This window comes from Columba livia, chromosome 5 (assembly GCF_036013475.1).
Source record: "Columba livia isolate bColLiv1 breed racing homer chromosome 5, bColLiv1.pat.W.v2, whole genome shotgun sequence".
NCBI lineage: Eukaryota > Metazoa > Chordata > Aves > Columbiformes > Columbidae > Columba > Columba livia.
Window position 1 is genome coordinate 63,020,594 of NC_088606.1, and position 20,988 is coordinate 63,041,581.

At 41.5% G+C, this 20,988-nt stretch overlaps 1 protein-coding gene across 3 annotated transcripts in view; it reads left to right on the forward strand.

The window, feature by feature from the left end:
• The window catches only part of LGR4 (leucine rich repeat containing G protein-coupled receptor 4), an 80,702-nt gene that overhangs the window by 23,171 nt on the left and 36,543 nt on the right, over positions 1 to 20,988 (forward strand). For all 3 annotated transcript variants that reach the window (XM_065065467.1, XM_065065466.1, XM_065065468.1), the window contains exon 2: positions 14,368 to 14,439. In XM_065065467.1, the coding sequence (XP_064921539.1) occupies positions 14,368 to 14,439 (72 nt within the window). The remainder of the gene's footprint in view (positions 1 to 14,367; positions 14,440 to 20,988) is intronic.

Here is a 20,988-nt window from a genome sequence, read left to right on the forward strand (position 1 = left end):
TCTCTTCATCCAGACTGACTATTTTCCCTTACAGATATTTCACTCGATGGCTCGTCACCTGCAGATGTGACTGTTCCTGCCTGTTCCTGCTGTATTACCAACCCACACTCACCCAAATTAGTCATGTCCCCCTTGAACTTAGCGCAGCACAGGCAACCTCTTCAACCTAGAAACTAGTCTGTCCTTTCTTAGAGGAACGGTTGGTGTCCGAATTTGGAAAGCAATGGAGTAATGACTTTCTTTTGTTTCGTGTTGTGTGTTTTTTATTGGTTTTTGTTTGGTTGGTTTTTTGTTTTGTGGGGGTTTTTTGTTTGTTTTTTGTGTTTTCCTGCCCAAGTGCCTGTACCACGAGCTGGTTTATTACTGCAGCCTTTAGGAGAAAAGAACCCCCACCATTCTATAAATGCACACCACGGGTGCTGCTGTCATTGGATCCTGAACTTAATGCATAGGATTATATGTTGCTTTAAGATGACAGCATAAGCACATTGAGGATGGGGGAAAACAGTAAAAGCCGCACAACTTTGACCACCAAGGAAAGAGTTGTGCTTTTTCACAACAAGGCTAAGTGTACGTCAAGTTTTGCTTCCTGAAATGAAATATTAGTTCTGTGCTAAGTTAGATAAGAACGAGATAATTCCTGACACTTCCATTATACAGGGAAAATAAAATTGGTTTTGAATACTTCCCTGGTGTCCCTTGCTCAGTCTGGTGTTACTGAAGTAGAAGCTGAAGCTGTTCCCCATAGTGTCCTGGTGGAAGTTTTGGGCGGCTTTTATTTCGATTCGTGTCTGAGTTCATTGGAAGGTGAGGTGGATGCTCGACCTGCCCCTTCGCTTGGCCATACATCTCAGATAAATCAAAGAGAGGAATGTAGCTGAAACCAGTATAACCCAAAAGGAATGGGGAGCTCCTACGAAGGCTGTTTGATTCTTGTATTTAGCCATGTCTTTTGCTTTATCATTTGTCGAAGGGAGCATTTCATGAGCAAAACGCGAGGGTTGTGTGTTAGCACATCCGCACTGCCATGCGGGAGACTTCAGGCAGACTTTAGTCCTTCAAATGTCATAAAGTGGAAATTTCTGCTAAAATACTATGTGATAATTGGTGATCAAGAATTTCCAAGACCTAAGTTTTGCTCATCAAACCTGCTCGTGCTATGTCAGCTACTTTAAGATGCCTTGAAAAGTGCTGCATGAAAGCGTGTTTGGTTCTCTAAAGGCCACTCCAGGTGCTGCCATGAAATCTATTTTGACACTAGAAAGCTGTACTGTGCACTTTTTTAGTTTTCCCACAGTATATAGGTAATTATAGTGCTCTATTGCAGAAAAAGATGAGTTGTTTTCCCCTAGAAATAGTTTTTAGTTACATCCAAGTTACATTTAAGTGAAAAAATTCCTAAATGCTAAAGCTGTTGTATATAGGTTTGGACTGATTGAAATGTTTACATTTTGTCTTCTGACTTAATCGTATCAGTGACTGTGTTCATACACCAATTTTGTTTTGCTTCTTTTGCTTTTAACCTTCTAAAAATGTAGGGCTTACCCAGACTTTTGAGGATCAGGTTGCTTTCTAAACATTGGGTGGGACAGACAAGGAGACCAAAATAAACCAGAAGAAAATGAATAAAATTCGTAGCACTTAGAGTTACTAAAGCTGGCATTTTTATGAAATTGGGTTTGTAGCTGTTCATGTTTTCATTTTGCAAAAGAGTGAAAACACGGAGTGAAAATGCAATGGAAGATTTTTGTCTGAATATGTATGTGTAGTGATAGCACTGCTTTTATATCAGTGTAAACAGATTTAAGTGCGGGGCTCTGTCTGGACAGCTCAGAAACATCAATAGGTTTATCCTCCACCTTCCTCTCAGAGATGCAGAAAAGATTATTCTCCTTTGAACCTGAGATTTGGGAAGGGGAATCAACCTGTCCAAACCCACAAAATGAGTCTGTGCTGGGGCCAGGAACTGAACCTCAGCAGGACTGTGTCCGGGAGCTTTGGATGTGAAAAGTTTGTTGTAGTAAATACTGCGTTGCCAGGTGGAGGGAGACGTGGTGTCCTTGGAGTCCAAAGGGTGAGCCTGGCGAGGCCGTTTGAGTTTTATGGAATTGCCCTTGAAGCTGTTAAATGGAACGAAACGTGCCTTGTAGGTGTTTGTGGTTACTCAGCAGAGACCTGGGACTGCGAGGGGGGGGATCCAGATCTCATTGAACTGGTTGGATGACATAGTTTGGTGATGTTCTGTGTGTTTCTGCAGTGGTTGTTCACAGAAGTTTTCGATAAGGAAAAAATGCTTGAGAACTTCCTCAATAGTAATGAACAAACCTTGGCTTGGGTCGCGGCTGACGTGTCTGTGTCGGGTTTAGCAATGTGTGCTTTAAATTAAAACTCGGATATGCGTCTAACCTGGGGCTGGCTTAAGTCATTAAAGAAAAATCGAAGTTGGAGTAGTTTAAAAATGACACGGTTATGTTGGTGGTTGATGGTTCAACGTGACTCTGCGATGGTGAGGACAATTGTCGCAACTGACAATTCTGCTCTGTTTTAACTTGGTGTTAAACCAAGTTAAACTTCATTTACTTAAAACATGACAAAAGCCTTTCTGTAAAATTCCTTTAGGGAATCTGGTGTTGATTTCCTCGAGGGTGTCGTTACGTGTTATGTTTCATTTTGGTGCAAAGTTCCCACTGTCTCATTCATTACCTTTCCTCATTCCTGCTACCGCTTCAGTTGTGCTGGTACAGCTCTCTATGAGGCAATGCTCTATGCAGGTCTGCTAACCTTGTGTGATTAAATAAAAACCCACAAACAGACAAAAAGACCAAAATCAGAAATGCTTTTGTTTAAATCCAGATTATTATAATGACCTGATTCCAGCATATTGCCCATGAACAGTTCCACCATTGAGAAGGGAAGTAAAGGGATTAGAAACCAATTTTCTTCATCAGAAAGAAAACACATTGTGCAGTTGTACCCTGGGGGGTGTTGTAGATTGAAGCCTTAAGCATGTAACCTGTTGCTACAGTGTCTTTTTGCCTTCATCTGTGAAGACCTATGGATTGAAAACAAACAAACAAAACCCTTTCTCCTTACCTTTACTGGCCTTTAAAAATAATCTCAAGTCTTGTTGGAAAGGATGGTTTAGACGCACGTGTTTGGGCTACGCTGATCCCAGGTTCAAGCCCCTTACCTGTAGAGTTATTCCAGCCGGTTTACTGGGACTATTTTTAAATGAGATTAAGCCATTGAAGTATTCCTTGTGATTTCCCGTACCTGTAAGATGTGCCAGTGAAACACAGAAGCATCGCTAAAAGCAGGACAGCGTTTTGAACGCTTGTACCCAAAGGCTCCACCGCCAGGTTCACAACTTGCCTTGGCTTTGCCTGTAGGCCCAGCCATGGTATCTCGAGACAGGAGACAAGCTGGATAAAGTGCAGAAAGACATGCAATCGGCATAAAATAATTACATTGCTTAGATGTGATCTCCCTCAACAACTGCCATGCTAGTTGCAGGGCATGATGGGTCTGCCTGGCAAAGATGCTTTGCAGTGGTCCTTTGGAAAATGTTGGTCCTTACAGATTTTAGCTGCTCTCCTGAAGTCTCCCTGTAGTGTGTGTTTCCTCAAGTGGCTGTAAATCTAATGGGATTATCACCAAATACTTATAATGAATTTTCTGACGTTTTAGTCTATAGTTACTTTTGGAGTCATCTTGGATAACTGTATTACTTTTTAATAAATAATTTTCAAAGACTTTCAAGTGGGAGAGTAGCTGTGGTGTAACCACACTGAGATCTTCCCTCCTAAGGGTTTGGGTGGTGGCAGGACATACCGTGTTGGTTACAGATCAGGGATGGGCATGATCTGTGTTCCCACTGGGATTTGTCCATTGACTTCTTGCACAGGCTGGTTATTGGCATTTTGTGATGGATACTCGTAGGTCGAGGAGGAGTATCTCAGCACAGATTTGCCCTCACTCTTATTGATTAATGTGCCTATCACACTGATTTTTTAAAAAATTTATTTAGTTTTGTACTCAATTCCCTGGTGTTAACCATATTCTGGAGAATAAATAATTACAAAACGATGAATAACGCATAATTTTACTCTCTGCTATAAATAATCTCTAACTATGTAAGGGAAATACTCTTGCACTAATAGACATTTTGTTTCCTCCTCCGTTTTACAGTATGCCCTTCCGTAATCTACACAAAACGTGTGGCTCTTAAAAATTAACTGAAGAGTGTGTTAACTTGTGCTATATTCCCATTCCAGGATATGATCTCTTTCATAATAATGCAGTGGAATTTTTTTCTGGGTTAATTCCCCACCATGTGTCAACATAGGCCATTAACTGTATGTGTGATTGCTTAATGGTTGGCCTGCCGTGACTCAAATACCAGTGCAAAATAGGTCTTTGCATACAAGTATTGTTCTCTCTAAGATCTTGATGATGGCTTGATTGGCACATGAATAGGGTACATTAGAGCTAGTTACTGTGCCTGAAAGAAAGCTAAGACATCATGTTGGAAGAAAAAAAACCCACCAGGTTGATGTGACGTGGGAAGGAGAAATAACTTACAAACATGGTGGGGGAAGAGGGGGATGTTACTTCTCTTGCAGGAACAGACCTGTCTGGCATTTTTTTAGCCTTTCTGTGGCTGTCAGTGAAAATGTTGTCGATCCTGCTTCAGCAGAATGCTGAAGGATGACTGGAATCAACAGGATTTGTATGCTTTTTTAGTATAGCTACTGAAAAAGGGCTCCATGTACCACATTTTTCCCTTAGGAAAAAGCTTTTCATGGAGAGGTTTGTCAAGCATTGGAACAGGCTGCCCAGGGCAGTGGTGGAGTCGCCATCCCGGGAAGGGCTTAAAAGGTATTTAGACGAGGTTCTTAAGGATGTGGGTTAGTGCTAGAGTTAGGTTATGGTTGGACTCGATGATCCTGAGGGTCTCTTCCAACTGAAATGATTCTATGATTTCTTGTCACTTCTGAATATCTCTGTCCCCTCCAATAGCCAGGGGTTGGTGGGCAGCCTGAAGTTAGATTGCTTCCATGAAAGAGCAGGTTAAACGCTTCACATGAGTGGTCACACAGACGTTCCGGTTAGTTTGAGCCACAGAAAAGTGGATGGAAGCATTGCATGTAAACTGCTTGCATAGCTGATAGAGCGTAATTTCTTTCCACCGCTGTCGAATAGAGTGAACCTACATATCTAGCAAACTAGAAGCTGTCGGAGCATTCTCCTGTCCTATTTCCCTGCTTAAAAAAAACCCAAAAACGGTAATTAATTTATTTTGAGGAGGACATAGTGGGCAGTAGCTGGGCGTAGCACATGAGAGTAGCACTGAGGGGGACTCCAGGGCAGGTTTTTCCCTCCCGTGCTGTTTGTCTTGCCCATTCAAGCCTCGAACTCTTCCAGGTGAGGAGTGTCCCCATCCGTGTGTTTGTACAGCACCGCTCATGTTGACACGTTCAACTAGGGCCCTTGGCTGCTTGTTGCAATACAAACAGCAGATGATAAGGCGTTGTGCTCATTAGAGAGATAGCATTGGGTACTTAGGAAATGGTAAGTGTGTTTGCTGGGTGGGAATGCAACCTGTGTCTTGTTTAGCCGGTCACAGGAGATGTTGACTAAGGCTTTAAGTATTTGGATATTTCAGTTCTTACAAGAATGTTTCCTTGAAGAAGTGGAAAAGGAAACATGCTCATAAATGAAAAAAATGGCATGGCCGATAGGCTTTTTGTGACTGCAGAATGGCCTGTGAATACAGGACGGGTTTCTGTGCTTTGAAGTGCTGGAGGTCCCCGTGGACACACCAGAGGCAGTAGGACCATATTTAAGATTGTTGGGGAGAGATGGAAAGCAGAAAAATCTACAGTAATGCGAAAATTAGTTCTGAATCTTCCATTTTGTTTTATCTTTGTGTTAAAAGAAGCAATAGGTGAAGATCGGAAGGAGAAATATGCCGGGCATGGCGGTGAGGGTTGGAGGATGTGGGACAGTCGATGCTGTTGGTGTCCCCAGAGGTGCCCTCGGACAGGGAGATGGGCACAGGTAGTTGTACAGACCTTGTCAGAGATGGGGAGAATGTAAATTTTAAATACAATACCAGTCTAACATATTGGGACATCAGTGTGCTATCCCCATATAAATATTAGCTAATAGTATAGGCTGAGGTAGCCATCCTTGCAGTAATAAATGTAGGTAGTATGTAAAAGGTAAGAAATTAATTACTCAGCATATTACTTAATTTTTTTAAACTCAAAACCAGTTGCAAGCTCCAACACTTTCCAAGTGTAAGCTCCTCTGTGAACATATTTCCTTTGCCTGATACTTGCCTCCTGTTTGTGATTTTTAGCTGTTGGGGCTGGCATGTCTGCATGGGGTGTATATCCTCGACTGTCAGCTGCGTTCATTGGATTCGCAGCAGCAGTTGTGAAGTGCTTCTGGAAGAGAATTGTTTGCTTCTTGTTATCAGGAAGACACAGTAAAGCAAAACACAACAAACCCTGAACTTTTTTTATTTGAGTGTATTTAATTAGTTTCCTTGCTGATCCTCTAGGCTTTCTATGCTTTCATTACATACCCAATATGATTAAGACATGGGGCAGTATTGATGCAAACTTATGTACTTCATCCCATCAGTGGTTTTATGTCCGTCCCGAAGGAACGGGCTAATAGGAAAGTAGGTCTAAAATAGGGTTATAACTCAACTCCTGTTCTCCCCTGGGACTGCCCGCTGAGCTGGGTGATTTGGTTGAAAATTACTCTGTTTTTCATCATATGAGCATGTTCCTACAAGGAGTTCGGCACTGAATGTGTTGCTTCAAGACCGTAGCACCACAGTACGACTTGGATTGGTCTCACTGTGAGTTTGTTTCCCTGATGTCTTTTTCTTCCCTGGCTGCCACCGCACCAGTTTCCCTGGTTAATGCAGATGTGACCCAGACCAAATACAAAGCACCGACTGTCGCCATACAGCCACATATACCTCTGTCCCTTTTTTTGATAATTGGCAAAGAATTGTTGGTCTGGTGTGCTAAGAAAAATATATCTGTTGCTTTGTCTTTTGTGTCTTCATGGGTGTTAACATACAGACTTTACCCCACATATCAATGGTTCCAGTAGTAATAGGTGGCTAATTGTTGCTGACTATTTGACTTGCATTTGCAATAACCTAGCTTATTTAATGTAATTTCTAAAAATACTAACAGCTCCAGCTTTTCCTAGTACTACTTAAGCTGGGTCAGAGTTACTACCTGGGGAATTTTACATAAGACTAAGACCTTTTACCTAATAGTTTTATATAAGTAGGTAGGAGGGCTTTATTCAAATATAGATAGCTCTGCCTAAATCATTTTGTAAGTGTTATAATTAAACAACTCGGTGGCAGAGGGCCCAGACCTTGGAAAAGACTGAATGGAGCCTACAGTATTACATGCTATTATCTATCAGCAAACAGGTTAAGCTTGCTCAGAGGGAGTATTTTATAGGATTTTAAAGGTGCCTTGTTGAAACATGATCTTCTTTCCTTGAACAAACATTCTTCTCTCTCCCCTTCTCTCTCTCCCTTCCCTTCTAAACCTCACAAAAGATGGAGCTTAGGTGGAGAGCCAAAAAGAAGTTAATTATGAAGTGACAGGGAGCACGGGGGAATATTTTGATTTTATTTTTCAGGCGGCCAATCTCAACAGGGTTTGGTTGGGATCTACTTTTTCTTTTCTGCAGCTAGATATTTCACATCTTGCCAGCTTTCCATCTCTCCTTACCAAGTGGAGTATTTCGGGTTGTTAGCGTGCCTTTGGATGGGGCGCATGGATGCGATGGGGAAGACACGTGTGCCCCAAGTTCAGTGCGGATCCAAGTGTCGATGGCCAAAACTGCAAGGCAGGATAGAAGGAGCAGCACCAGTGTCTCCTGTGGGTTTTAGGAGATGTGCCCGCACACCAGAGCTGGTAGCGAGGGAGGTTTCTTTTCCTAACGTGCGCACATCTTTTGGCTGGGGAGATGCAGTAAGAATGGTAGGTCTTGTCAAAAAAAGGTTGTTGCAGCTGAGTGCCCCTCAGGTCCTCAGACACCAACAAGATTTTCCTTTTTGACACCCATTAGTTATTGTGGGTCTTTAGCTTTCATTCTCTGCCCATATCCTGGGCTAATCTATTTATCAATTTTGCCAGTCCTTTCTGTAGACCTCCTCAGGAAATCATGTTTCCCATTTTGTGGTCCCTCTTTGTTGTTGCAGCTTTTCTTCTCTTGCAAGAATTATTGTCCCCCTCCTCTGTTTCCATCATCTCTTGTCAGCTCTCTGTTCTAGCCAGAATCCTGCTCTGGCAGTGGGTAAGAAACACATTTAGGGTAAATCTAACAAGGCTCAGGCTACTTTGTGTAGAGGCAGCACTTGAAAATGGGAGGGAAAGCAATCTATGTGCTGCCTTCAACACTGTGACATGCTGCGTGTTTTATCTAATTCTCTTTTGCGTGATATCACTGCTGAAAGCTGTGACCAAAGCCACTTTCTAAAGATAAGTAAGAGTTTCTTTGTTAAAGTGTGAGAGAACTCATAAGTTGCCATTGAAGATATGAAGTCTTTCTGCTTGTCCTGAAACCTGGGGAAGTTTGACTGTGGTTAGTGGTGGAATAAAGAATCCTTAGGAAAAAACAAACAAACAAACAAAACCCAACCAAAACCTTCCATCAGGAGCTGGAGTTCTTGCACAGAATGAGGATAAGAAAAAAACTCAAATGTATTCTGTTGCCTAGTTCAGATTTCTGGTTGCTTTAAGAGTAGTGTAAATCGCTTTACGCAGAGAGGGGACGTCATGCTGTGTGTTTTAACTGTATCCAACAAAGCTGCTTTCCGCTCCCAAATTATTTTATCTCATTTGATGCCTTTTTGCAACAGAGAGAGGTTTTCATAGCTTTTAGCATCCTTGCTGGTTAGTATACATAGAAGGATTTTTAAAGATGTGTTAGGTAAAAGCAGGGGACTTTGCTAAACGAAGCTGGCAATGAAGGTTAAATTAGTTGTCAGGCTATGGCTTTATTTTCACCATTGGCCTGTAAAAATTAGTCTCTGCAGTACCTGGGATGGTAAAGTAGCACTTTTCAGTAGGTTTCCCCAAATTATTTTTTCCTATAGTACCTTCCTGGAAGAAGCACAAAACTCCTGACCAAGGGTGCAAGCCGTATTTATTGTTCAAAACTGCAGGAGGGAGCAGGGTTGTGTTGATATTCCGGCATTGGCATCTCTCCTACCTGAAATGGCGAAACTAATCCTAACTCTAAGGCTGTGATTCATGTTATCCTTGCGATGCAGCCTCTTCTTGCTCAAGAGGTTACCACCTTGGGCTGCTCATCGGTTCGGTTTCGATGCCAGCTCCTTGCCCCATCATGCCCTGACCTGCCTCCCTTAAACTTGAAGATTTAGCCTGGCTGCTTCATTACAGATAAGCCTGATTAATGGCAAACTGCTGAAGGGTGCAGGTCTACCCCTGGCTTATTTGTTTTCCTGACACATCTACAGAGTCAAAATCACAGCAGCCCCGTCCTCATTTTTTTCTTCCTTCAAGCTGTTTTCCTTTCCAGGGAAAAGGTCCCAAATACAAGCGTGGGGCTGAGTTTAATTTCAAGACAGAGCTTTAGCTTGCTGGGGCTGACAGATCCTGCTGTGAAGTGATGAAAGAGCAAGAAATTTAAGATAAACCTTTCAGATACTGAGTCTGAACTTGAGTACATCAGTAAAATTTAGGGCAAATGTGTGGGTTTTTGGTATTTTCTTCCATTTGTTGTGTGGTGTGGTGGTTTTTTTGTTTGGTTTTGTTTTTTCTTTTTAGTAACAATCAAAAGGTTTGTAGGTGTTGTGCTCTTCTTAGGGGATTTATGTCTGGATGTAATAACCTGATCCGGAATGGGCCCTTCAGTGTATTGCTGCTGAAATGGGGCACCAGACAGCGGCTGATGTGATCCTGATGTTGTGTGACAGCATCATTCCTGTGGACACTGCTAGAGGTTGGGAAAATACTCTTAGGTATTGGTTTTGTTCATTCTTAGAACTTTATTTTATATATTAGGACCTTAAATGAGCTCTGGGCTCATGGACCTGGGGTTGTTCTGGTAGAGGAGGAGGAACATGTGGAGTAAGGCAGCTACTCAGTGGAGATTGCTTTGACATATCCAAGGTCTGTAGTGTTATTTTATCTTTATTATGTAGGCAGCATCCTTGATTCTGCATGCACTGATATATTTCTTTTGTTTGCTTGTTAAATTCTAGAAGTAGTAAAAATGAATAGTTTCTAAAATGAAGGCACTAAAGACTTGGAAAGGACTATTTTTGTTTTGGGCAGTGATTTGTTTTGGAGGGGGGAGTATTTGCCATTATTTTGTCACAATATATGGTGCTAGTCCACTTCTGTTGTGATTCTCCTATAAAGCATGCATTATTAAAAGTATCTTCCAAATTGACTATGCAGAATTTTTTAGAGTGTAGTTATTAATTCACTTAATTTTAGCGATATGGGTATCTGTTTGCTAGTATGTTTGTAAATGCTTGTATTGAAGCTTGTAAACTACTTAATATTTTATTACCAGTAAATAGTGCCCACAAACTCATCCTTTTACTGAAGATATTGTGGATATTTTGAGTTATACAATTTTTTTGTGTTATTTTTCCCCTTCTATATTGTTTGTTGTTTTGCTGATAGTGCACTTCAGGTAGGGTTCATGTGTCTTGACCTTCTCATCCCCTTAACTTTTTGTAGCAGTTTTTTGAAGTGTGACCTACCCAAGCCTGATGATTGAGGTATTGGCAATCAGTTTGAGATTTCTGCAGCAAAACTGCTTTTACATAATATTTTTAATTAAACAAAAATTGATTTAAAACTTGTATGAAGGTCATTAAGAAACTTTGAGAGTTGCTGTCTTGATGTTCCCCAAAATCTTTGAATCAGTGCTATAAAGATTGGCTTATTCACTGAGTAGGAGTTGCTATTATGTGTAACAAAGGCAAATATAGGCACTTTGTAATAATTCCATCTTTTTAGCGAGCCATCATGATAAGCAGCCTCTGAAGTTTCTCATCATAATGCTAAAGACAGAATCACAATGTGTCTCTGTGCCCGTTTTTGTTATAAATTCAGTTTCACTGAAAATAAACATCAGAATTTGTGGATATTGATGATGCTTCTCAAGTCTTCATTATGTTTCACGCTTACAGCCAAAGAGTCTACTCCCCATATTAAAATGGTAGATGTTAACACCTGAAGCTACAGGCAAAAACCAGTCTTTAGTAATTTCAGATTACACGGAATTTCCATGGCAGCCATGCCATGATTTCCATTGACTTCGTTTAGGATTGAATGTGACACTTCTGAAAATCAGGCATTTACAGCTCAAGAACCTTCAAGACCATTGTGTTAAGGTGGACGTGATTTCTTATTTGTGTCGTAAAGAGCTATCGCATAGTGGTTGTGGTCACAAATCCTTGACAAAATGATGTATAACATTCATAAAGTGCTTTCTGGTCATATGCACTGCTGACCTAGTTTTATTGCCACCATTGAATATGGTATATACAATTATAGGGTTTTGTATCACCTGGATAGTCTTCCAAGAGAGTTGTGATCTTCTTGCACTGATTACTAGTTCTTATGGTTCATGTAGGGTCTCCACTCCCTTCTCACCCTTCCACCCTCTTCATAAACGCTTCCCAGTTGACAGAGAAGGGGACGTGTAGTCATTTGGAAAGGAGAGGACGAGCCGGGATGTGCGACACTCATGTATTCATGACAATTTGACAAATGTATATGGGGAGAAGGGAGAAAAGAAGTCGCGGCCTCCCGTGGAGCGGACAGCTGACAGTTCATGTATCTGATACTTTTATTCATTTTTCTACACAAGAAGAAAAAACGTCCCCCGCGGCAACTGCGGCATCTTGGGGCACCCAAGATGGGATACAAAGCACCTCTTAAAACACACAGGCTGTGGAGTTCAGAAGTAAATAATCTCTGGTTCAGTGAAGGAGTCCTGTGTGCTACAGGGGATTTTCTCGCTCATTTCTCACCATTGGGTTGGTCTTGTAGGTGCCGGACCTTATTTTGATCCATGCTCTTGAGCTGCGTTAGTAAAGTCTTAACAGCTGCTGAGGAATAACTCTTGGTTTATGGTGGGGTATGAGAAATGGTGTTTTGGCCTGCTGTTCAATAAACATTTAGTTTAAAGAAGTGACTGCACCTAGATTCAATGTAAAAGTGCAATGTTGGTGGCTGTGGGGAGCAGCAGAGCAGCTGTCAGTCACTTGTTAATCTTGACATGTTTGCAGACATTAGTTGACACTGTCAACCGCTGTGCAGAAAATTTTATTTTGTTTTTTTCCCCAGTAACTATGTGTGTGTTTTTTGGTGTTTTTTTAATCGTGTGTTTTGTTGTTAGTATAAATAAGGAAACTTTTTTAATGAGCAATGTTAGACGTTATGGTCTGGCAACTGGAGGAATTATGCGGGCACTCCTCACAGAAAGTGGTTTAATTACCTGCTGCGATGTTTTCAGTTGGTTATATGGTACTGATGTGACATTCGGTTTGTCACAGCATGAAAGAAGCACAAATGTCCCGAGATACCATCTCCTTAGAAGTGTCACCAACCCCTTGGTTGGGTTCATTGTTCCCCTTAGGGACCTGACTCTGAACCTCCCAAGGTCAGCACCAGGTCCTGGTGGGACCCGTGAAGATACCGTGACCATGAAACTTCTTAGTTTCTCAGGGGGACTGTTTTTGCTGCTGCAAAATGGTTCTTCAGGGATTTGTGCCCTTCCAGCATAGCAGGGAGAGTCTAAATTGACCTTTTTCCACCTCATCAGAAGTGATAATTCCAGTTGAGGAACATGTTTGAAAGAGGAAAAGGTTTGGAAGATGGGAAGCAGAAGGAAGCTGGGAGGGCTGTACTCACCACTCTCACTGAATTGCTTGTTAAACTACATATTAAAAAAAAGGCAGTAACTTAGTGGAAAGTAAGAACTTGGGTTATGTCATGAATTGTTAGGCAGTTATTAGTTTAATTATCAAACTGAATTGTTTTCGTGCTACTTTTACTCACATGGAGTAACAACTTGCTTTAGGACCGGATTATCCGTGCTGGTTCCGTAGGTGTGAACTGAGGTGATGGCACCGGCTTTGCCACTTGGGGAAGAAAGAGCCGAGCAGGTCTGCATACCTGTCGTGTAGGCACTTGCTGCCGGCCTGTCTCCGCTCACGGACTGGGGATGAAATCTGCTTAAAACTATTACCTCGAGGACTTCTATAGGTTTTATAGTAAAAAAAAAATGACTGTGGTAGAGCTAAGACATGTTTCTGCCGTTCTTGTCAGTTGTTCCAGAAGCCATGTTTGCCAGAAACTCTTTATTAAAGTCCCAGTGCGTGTATTCTTTTTTTTTTTAAAGACATTGTGGGATGAAAATTTGCGTGGTGGGTGGTCACCATCTTTTTTTTTTTCTTTAATTCTTTTCCTATGCTGTGGTTTTGAGCGGTCTTAATCATCTGCGTTAAAATTGTATGCATGTGTAAGTTGGTAAAAATTAGTACTTGGGGATAACAGTAGTGTAGAGCCTCTTTCATACATGCTTATGCTGTAGTTTCACAGTAATTTGTTTGCTTAGAGGTATCAGAAAACCTTTTTTTTGTCAGCGTCCCATTATATAGGTCTCTGCTCTGACTGGATTCTCAAACTGCTGTGCTTTGAAAGTTAAATATGCAAATAAAGGGAGTGGAGCATCTCCCTTATGCGGAAAGGCTGAGGGAGCTGGGGCTCTTTAGCTTGGAGAAAAGGAGACTGAGGGGTGACCTCATTAATGTTTACAGATATATAAAGGGTGAGTGTCAGGAGGATGGAGCCAGGCTCTTCTTGGTGACAACCAATGATAGGACAAGGGGCAATGGGTACAAACTGGAACACAAGAGGTTCCACTTAAATTTGAGAAGAAGCTTCTTCTCAGTGAGGGTGACAGACACTGGAACAGGCTGCCCAGGGAGGTTGTGGAGTCTCCTATTCTGGACACATTCAAAACCCGCCTGGACACCTTCCTGTGTAACCTCATCTGGGTGTTCCTGCTCCATGGGGGGATTGCACTGGATGAGCTTTCGAGGTCCCTTCCAATCCCTGACATTCGGTGATTCTGTGAAATTTCTAGAAAGAAATTCTGTGAAATTTCTAGAAAGAAATTCTGTGTAATTTCTAGAAAGAAATTCTGTGTGATGCTAAAATAATTTTCTGTTATCATAGCATCTGATTAGGCTGTCGTTTTTTCCTCCTTTTCCTAGAGTGTAGAGATCCTTTACTGTTCATTGATAAATCTGCATTTCTTCTTCCCCAGGGATATCAGCATGAATAACATCACAAGGCTACCAGAGGATGCGTTCAAGAACTTTCCCTACTTGGAAGAGCTGTGAGTATTTTACAGACGTTAAGGTTTTGCTGCAACATCACGTGGCTGCATAAAGTGGGAGGTGGGTGGGGAAAGAAATATTGTTGAGTTGAGCTGTGAACAGAGAAAGCAATTATACTTTAAAAAAAAATAATAATAAAAATCCTGTACATGTTTGGAAACCGGAACAGTAAATGCTACTTACAAGGGACTTTTTACGATAATTATTTTAATCATGGCTAGAGTGATGACGCACACTAATTACAGTGTTATCCAAAGATAACACGAGAGGTGTGTAATTACCATTGTTTCCGAAGGAGCTACAGTATAACTGTTGCATAAGTTCTATAAAATATATGTTGTTTGGTTTACTGAGCAGCTTGTTCCCATTGCCCCTGTGGGCTGCAGATGCAGCGCTCGCTAACCCATCCTGATCTGTATCAGGAATTCCAGTTCTGTGCTTACAGGGCTGCTTGTTCTGGGTTTCTCTGGCAGAAATTTTCTCTCCTGTTCCCATCTCACTCTTCTCCCACTCCTCTTAGGTTTTACTTGGGTGATACTTGGACTTCTGAATCCACAAGTTCCCTTATCTATGAAGGGAGGGTAATGGTTCAACCTTTGCCAGAGCGCATTGTGAATTTCCAGTAATGAGCAATAGATAAGACAAAACTACTGCAATTTCACAGTGTCAAAGTAGCATTTCTCTTATCAAACAGCATATAAAATACAAAGTAAGGTTGTCCTTATTTCTGGCTTTGACTAGGCTGGAACTATGTTTGCTACGCTGAGGTTTTTTTCAGTAAATGCAACCTAAGGAAAGAACAGCTCATTCCCCCAAAGAGACAGGGAAGCGTTGTCCTGACTTTACAGATGAGGAAACAGCAGCAGAGAATGAAAGCCATTTGTGAAGGGTACAGGATAAATTAACCCCATAGCAAAACTACAGATAAAGCCCAGAACCTTTTGACTCTGGTTATTTGCTATAACCAACACAACCACCACACCTCACTGGAACAAGGATATTGAGAAATTGATAAGAGATGAATCACTTGTTTCTGAAGAAAAACTTGCACTCCTGAAAGCTGCTCAGATTTTTTTCCTTGCATCCCAGCTACACTGGTCTAATAAGGTGTTTTACCTCTCTGTACAATTTTGGTCTCTCTTATATCCTGATAGTGTAGCAGCTACCATTACTAATACACTTAGATAACTCATTTTTCTCTGGTTCTTAAGTAGTCTTGACTTAAGTTAGTACAATTGTGCAGCTCATCTGAGCTTATTTGTGTCAGATGAATTGTGTGCGATATCTTATTTCATGCTTAACAGGTTCTGGTTTATTCTGATTTTAGCTTTGCTTGAATTTGCAGTGTAGCCAAGAATACCTCATGAAGGAAAGCAGATTTACCAGGATTTTAGATGGTGCGTGTGTGCAATTGACACAATTTAAGAAAGGCTCTATGGCATAAGTAGTGAATTAAAAAAAAACAAACAGAAGAATAGAACATGGGAAAGGTTTTCTTGGCTCAGAATATATATTATATATATATATAATACTAGCAAACATTCCCTGTGTGTTTTATAATAGGCACTGCTGTATGTTTGTATGTTTTGTTAGACTATATTTGTAGTCCATTTTTTTTTTCCAAATTCTTTATAATCATATTTGACACCAAAAGTTGAACAAAAACCCCAAACAATTCTGTTTCAGATGACCGTGGGAGTCTTCATTTTTTCCCTATAAGTAATTAAGCAGTAAAACCTAACTGGTGGGTGTGCGTATTGTGTGACTTCCATAAACCCTGGGGTGTGTGAGGAGGTGAAGAGAAAAGGCAGAGCCTTCAGCCATTGTCTGCTGTGCTGCTTGCCCAAGAGCCATTTGCTGCGTCCACCTCGATGTCCCACTTAAATCCAGCATCTCAGTTTGCAAAAAAATAGGCTGGCGTTAAGCTCAGAATTATATGTGCACACTTAGAAGCTTTAAATGATTACTAGCATGCTTAAGTGAGATGGTAAAGCAACTTCTGGAGAGAAAGAAAGAAAGAAAACATGCATCTTTGCAGCAAAAATGAATTGGCAGAGTTGAAGCAAAGTGGTGTTGAAATCTATGCCAGAAGTGACTTTTCCATGTAGATCTTTTCCCAGGAATTACATGCCTAAAGCAAATAAAAATCCCACAAACTGAATGGGAGCACAGTAAGAACCCACAGCACCATGGGCTCCCGTAGCTCTTCATCCAGGGGACAACCCCAGCCACCTTTCCCTTCATACCACACTATAGCCCTTCTCTTTGTCAAATAGAGATGAGCCCCTGACAGAGTGACTTAATTAATATTGCAGAATAGCATAACAGAATTTAATTGAATGTAAATGGGAGACAATTAGATGTATTATCTAGGCAACTTGAGTTTTATGTAGTGCGCATATGGAGAGTATAGGATTGAAAAAATGCAGTAGGAGTCACTTAAAGTGGGGATTGTCATTTCCTTAATGCAATGAATTATTTGATAGTCTGGAGGGACTTCACAGGATCGTTTTTTGAATCCTAAAATGAACGCTAGTGAATAAAAGTGAAAGAAGTAGCATACCAGAATTGTAAAAGCTGGCTGCTCGATTAAAAGATGTAGACATCACAGAACGGGGAGAGACCTGGGTGCTTTGATGTATGCATCCCATGCTGATTTTGTATGTGCTGGGTTATCGGAGACTCCACCAGCATACTGGCAGGGCTGATGCAGATGGGAGAGCAATGGCCACCTGGAGTGACCGCTGGGACCAGGTGGAAGAGAATGTCTGAAATGGCACCAAGTGGCCGTGTTTAGGGAAAACGACTCACCTCCAAAGTATGACGTTTGCAGGTAAAATCTGATTTCTCATACCTTTGAGATAGTGTCCTACCTGGATATTCCAGCTTATCTGTGGGCATCACCATTGGGTGATGTGCCCCTCTCCACAGCCTCGTGCGTCTCACCCCATAGCGCACTTATCCTATGTCTGTAGGATTCTTGCACTATTTATAAATGTTATAAAAATTCTCCATCTCTCTGTAACCGATACCCATCTGGAAGTAATTTGCAAATGATTGAAACAGCAATGGCCGGAGCCAGGGAGGAGCAGACCACCAAGGGTTTTTGCCACAGCAGTTAATGAAGTGTATTCTCCAGAAAATGTTAATGTAAATATGCTGCAGCCCTGAACTTGAGATGGAAACTAAAAATCCTTGAAGAACTTGGCCACAGTTTTCTAACCACACCTTGAAGTATTTATAGAACGCTAGAAGAGGAAAATATAGTTAGATAATGCAGTGTTTTAGAAAGCAGAAACAGTTTTTCAGTGTGAATTTTCAACGGGAAGAGCCAGGCTGTATTATGTTTTGATGCTCTTCTAAATGGTTGCAGTTCCTTTAAAGTTATCTAAAGTTGTCGGGAGGATTTTGACTGTATTATTTCCATTCCCTTTATTTGTAAATGATCTGCTGGATTAATTAAAAAGGCCCTCTCGTCAAGGAAGGCAGATCAGAACGATTTTTATTCTTGGCCAGTTTTTCAGTCTTGCTTCAGAAACTTGAACCACTTGAATAAAGCAAAAGTTTCCTCAACTTAATGACCCTGTTTTGAGGGAGATGCTCTTGGGCTGTTGGGGCTTTGAAGACCACATCCAGCCCAGTAATACTGCAAGGAAGAAAATCATCCCTCCTGGAGGCACCAAGAGACAGCAGCGCTCGGTTACCTTCCTGTGTGTTGCTGTGTGTCTGGGTTTTGTTCCTATATGAAATGAAGCAGTCTCTCTTCTGTGACACTACCCTCAAATACTTATTTTTTTTACTTGGTCAAGGGCAAACTTTATTAAGGGTTTTTATTTAATAGCGAAGTTTTCTCTTCTCAGTGCTAATTTGCTTTTTGAGGGTTGAATAAACAGCACGCAAGAGACAGCGCACATGCAACTGTGATTTTTCAGGGAAATAAATGAGAATTTGCTTGACTGTTCAATTTTATCTATGCTAATTACACCACTAAGAGATCTACTTAAACATCTCAACCCCCCATTCCCCTCCACCAGAGTCTCTGATCATGGTTTTTAATTGACAAAGTATATTTTAAGAACATGAGGATTAATTAAAATGCACACTGGCAGTGAAAACGAGGTGTTTTTGCCATAAGGTTGTAATCAGGAAGTATCTGCAAGGGAAATGTCTGGAGTTATTTTTCCTCTTGGCTGCAGCTGAAGATGACCACCTGGCTGAGACGGCGCAGCTGCTTTTGTAGTCTCTGTTTTGGTGTGTAATTTAGATGGTCCCCTTCCTTCTCATTTCTGCATCAGCACCGAGTTGTATTATCCTTGGGGAGGGGAGGGGGAGTGTCTGTCTTTTTTATGACTTTGGTTTTATGAATAAAGCATGTCTTGGAGTTCTGCCAAGGCCACCAAGGCTGAGCTGTTAGTTTGGGATGCGGCGTCTTTCCTCACCTGGCTGTGGAGCGTTTGCTGGAAGGAGGTTTTTGCCCTTCAGTGCCAGCTCTTTAAAATGATGTTTTCAAGGTAGCGTGTGAATGTTGATGAGATGGTGCAATTCCTCTCCCTTTCATAAACACAGATAGTTTCAGGATTTGTAGTGGGAAGCTGGAGACAAAGGGCTTGTTTTGAGTGGAAAAGGTAAGGATGAATCTTCATGAGAAAAGTTGTCCTGATGCTTTGTGTTAGTCAACATGTGGTAACTGGGGCTGTGGTTAAACATCCTCTTGTGAAACAAGCTGGAATGATTGGAGACGTTACCACCCTGTGTCTGTCCATTCAGCCCCACCAGCAGAGCCTGAGGAGCAAGCTAAGAGCTCTCTTCAGCTTCTTCGCTATAAAGGGAGCAACTGTAGACTTCCTCTGTTGGTATTTCAAAAATAGCCGGCTGACGTTGGGTTGGAAGCCGATGAGCACTCCTCATCCATCTGCCAGCCCCGAATATTTGAACAGCTGGTGGAGGCAATTTCCTCAGTCGCTCCAGCTTGAATTCCAAGAGGCAAAGTTCTAATGAAGAAAATGCGAGGTGTAGGTTTCACGTGTGGTAGCAAGCACGGAGCGTAAGCTTCGACTTGACTAGCATACATTAGGAACGATTCCCTGCCTTGTGAGCGCTGGAGCTTTAGAAAGTGCATCGGCGTGTTGTAACTTGCACCTTCGAATTCTAGTCAAGACAAACCTTTAGGCAAAGACTCCCAAGTAGAATTAACCACAGTCAGCTAAGATATTTTTAAACATCACCTACTTGGTCTGCGCTAGATGCTAAATGATGTTTAAAAGCATGTTGGCCAACCTGTGTTTAATTAATGTTTTCTTATCTATGCGAGTTCTAAATCAGCTTGATTCTGGATAAGTTTCAATCCTGCTGGTGTCAGAATAATATTTCTGTAGCTTAGAAAGTTCTTGCTGTGCCTAAGAGTTGTGTATTTTTCCAGTTTGCGGGGACAGATGCAAGTAGGTAGAGTAAATTCCATTGTTTTTAGAAGATGAGGAAGTTTCTTTCCAGTTTGTTTCTACATGTTAATTTAAAAAGTTGGCACGGTTGTGTATAAGGATCCCAAGTCTGGTTATTCTGCTGTAAGTACTTTTAGAGGGAAACAAACCTTTTTTCCTTATCTGTTGCCTTTGAATTTCAGTGTTCGGCTTTATTTTCACACACAGAAGCCGGCTTAGCTCAATGGCCCGGGGGCTGAACTTTGCGGTGCTGCGCTTCAAGACTCGTCCTACGAGCCTGAATTTATTATGCTGCCTGAGCTGCCAGGTTGGGGCTGTCTGAACATATAAACCAGATAAGAAACTTCTGGAGGACAAGCAGGAGCCTCGGCAGCTCTCAGGTTGAGTCTCTACTGTGCCGTCCATCTCCATTCAGTGCCAGGAATTGGAGTGCGGGACAAAAGATGTACATGGTTCCAGGCTTAAACCTCAAGAAGAGCCACAGGTAGCTCTGCAAAACACCTTAGACAGAAAACCAGAAAAAATAAATCCAATATCTTGGAGGTAAATGACATCCCTCTGAGAATTAGTTGGTCTGTCATAGTGCCGTGGTGTGACACTGTGTTGTGTAAGAAGACAGGGTGAGGAAATAACTGGTTCTTTTACCTCTATTCTTCCCCTCCTCTTGGATGGCTGCATCTTGGTTTATTTTTTGAGTACTGAGGTCCTCTTCCCTCATTAGCACTGGCAGATTTGATTCTGGCACAGAAGTAACCCGTACTCATGTAAAATTATTTTCCTGCCCTTCCTGTATAAAAGCAAAATTTTAGATTATTCTGGTAAAATATTTGCTCCCTTTTTTTTCCTCTCCCAGCTAGGGAAAAGTTAAGAGTTGACCTAACTCTGAAACAAAGAATCCTATTGAAAACTACTCTCATTTTTTGAAGGTGTCTACAAAACCTGGGTCTTGCATTTACCCAGTATGTATCTGGAGTGGTTAGAAAACTGGTGACAGAGGTTTAATCACCAAATAGATGTAGGCTGGATCCACTTCCACATTTTGCAGCATCAGTTGTTAGGTGTGTGGTCTTTCAAAAGATCCCATGCTTAGAAAACCAATAAATGCCAGGG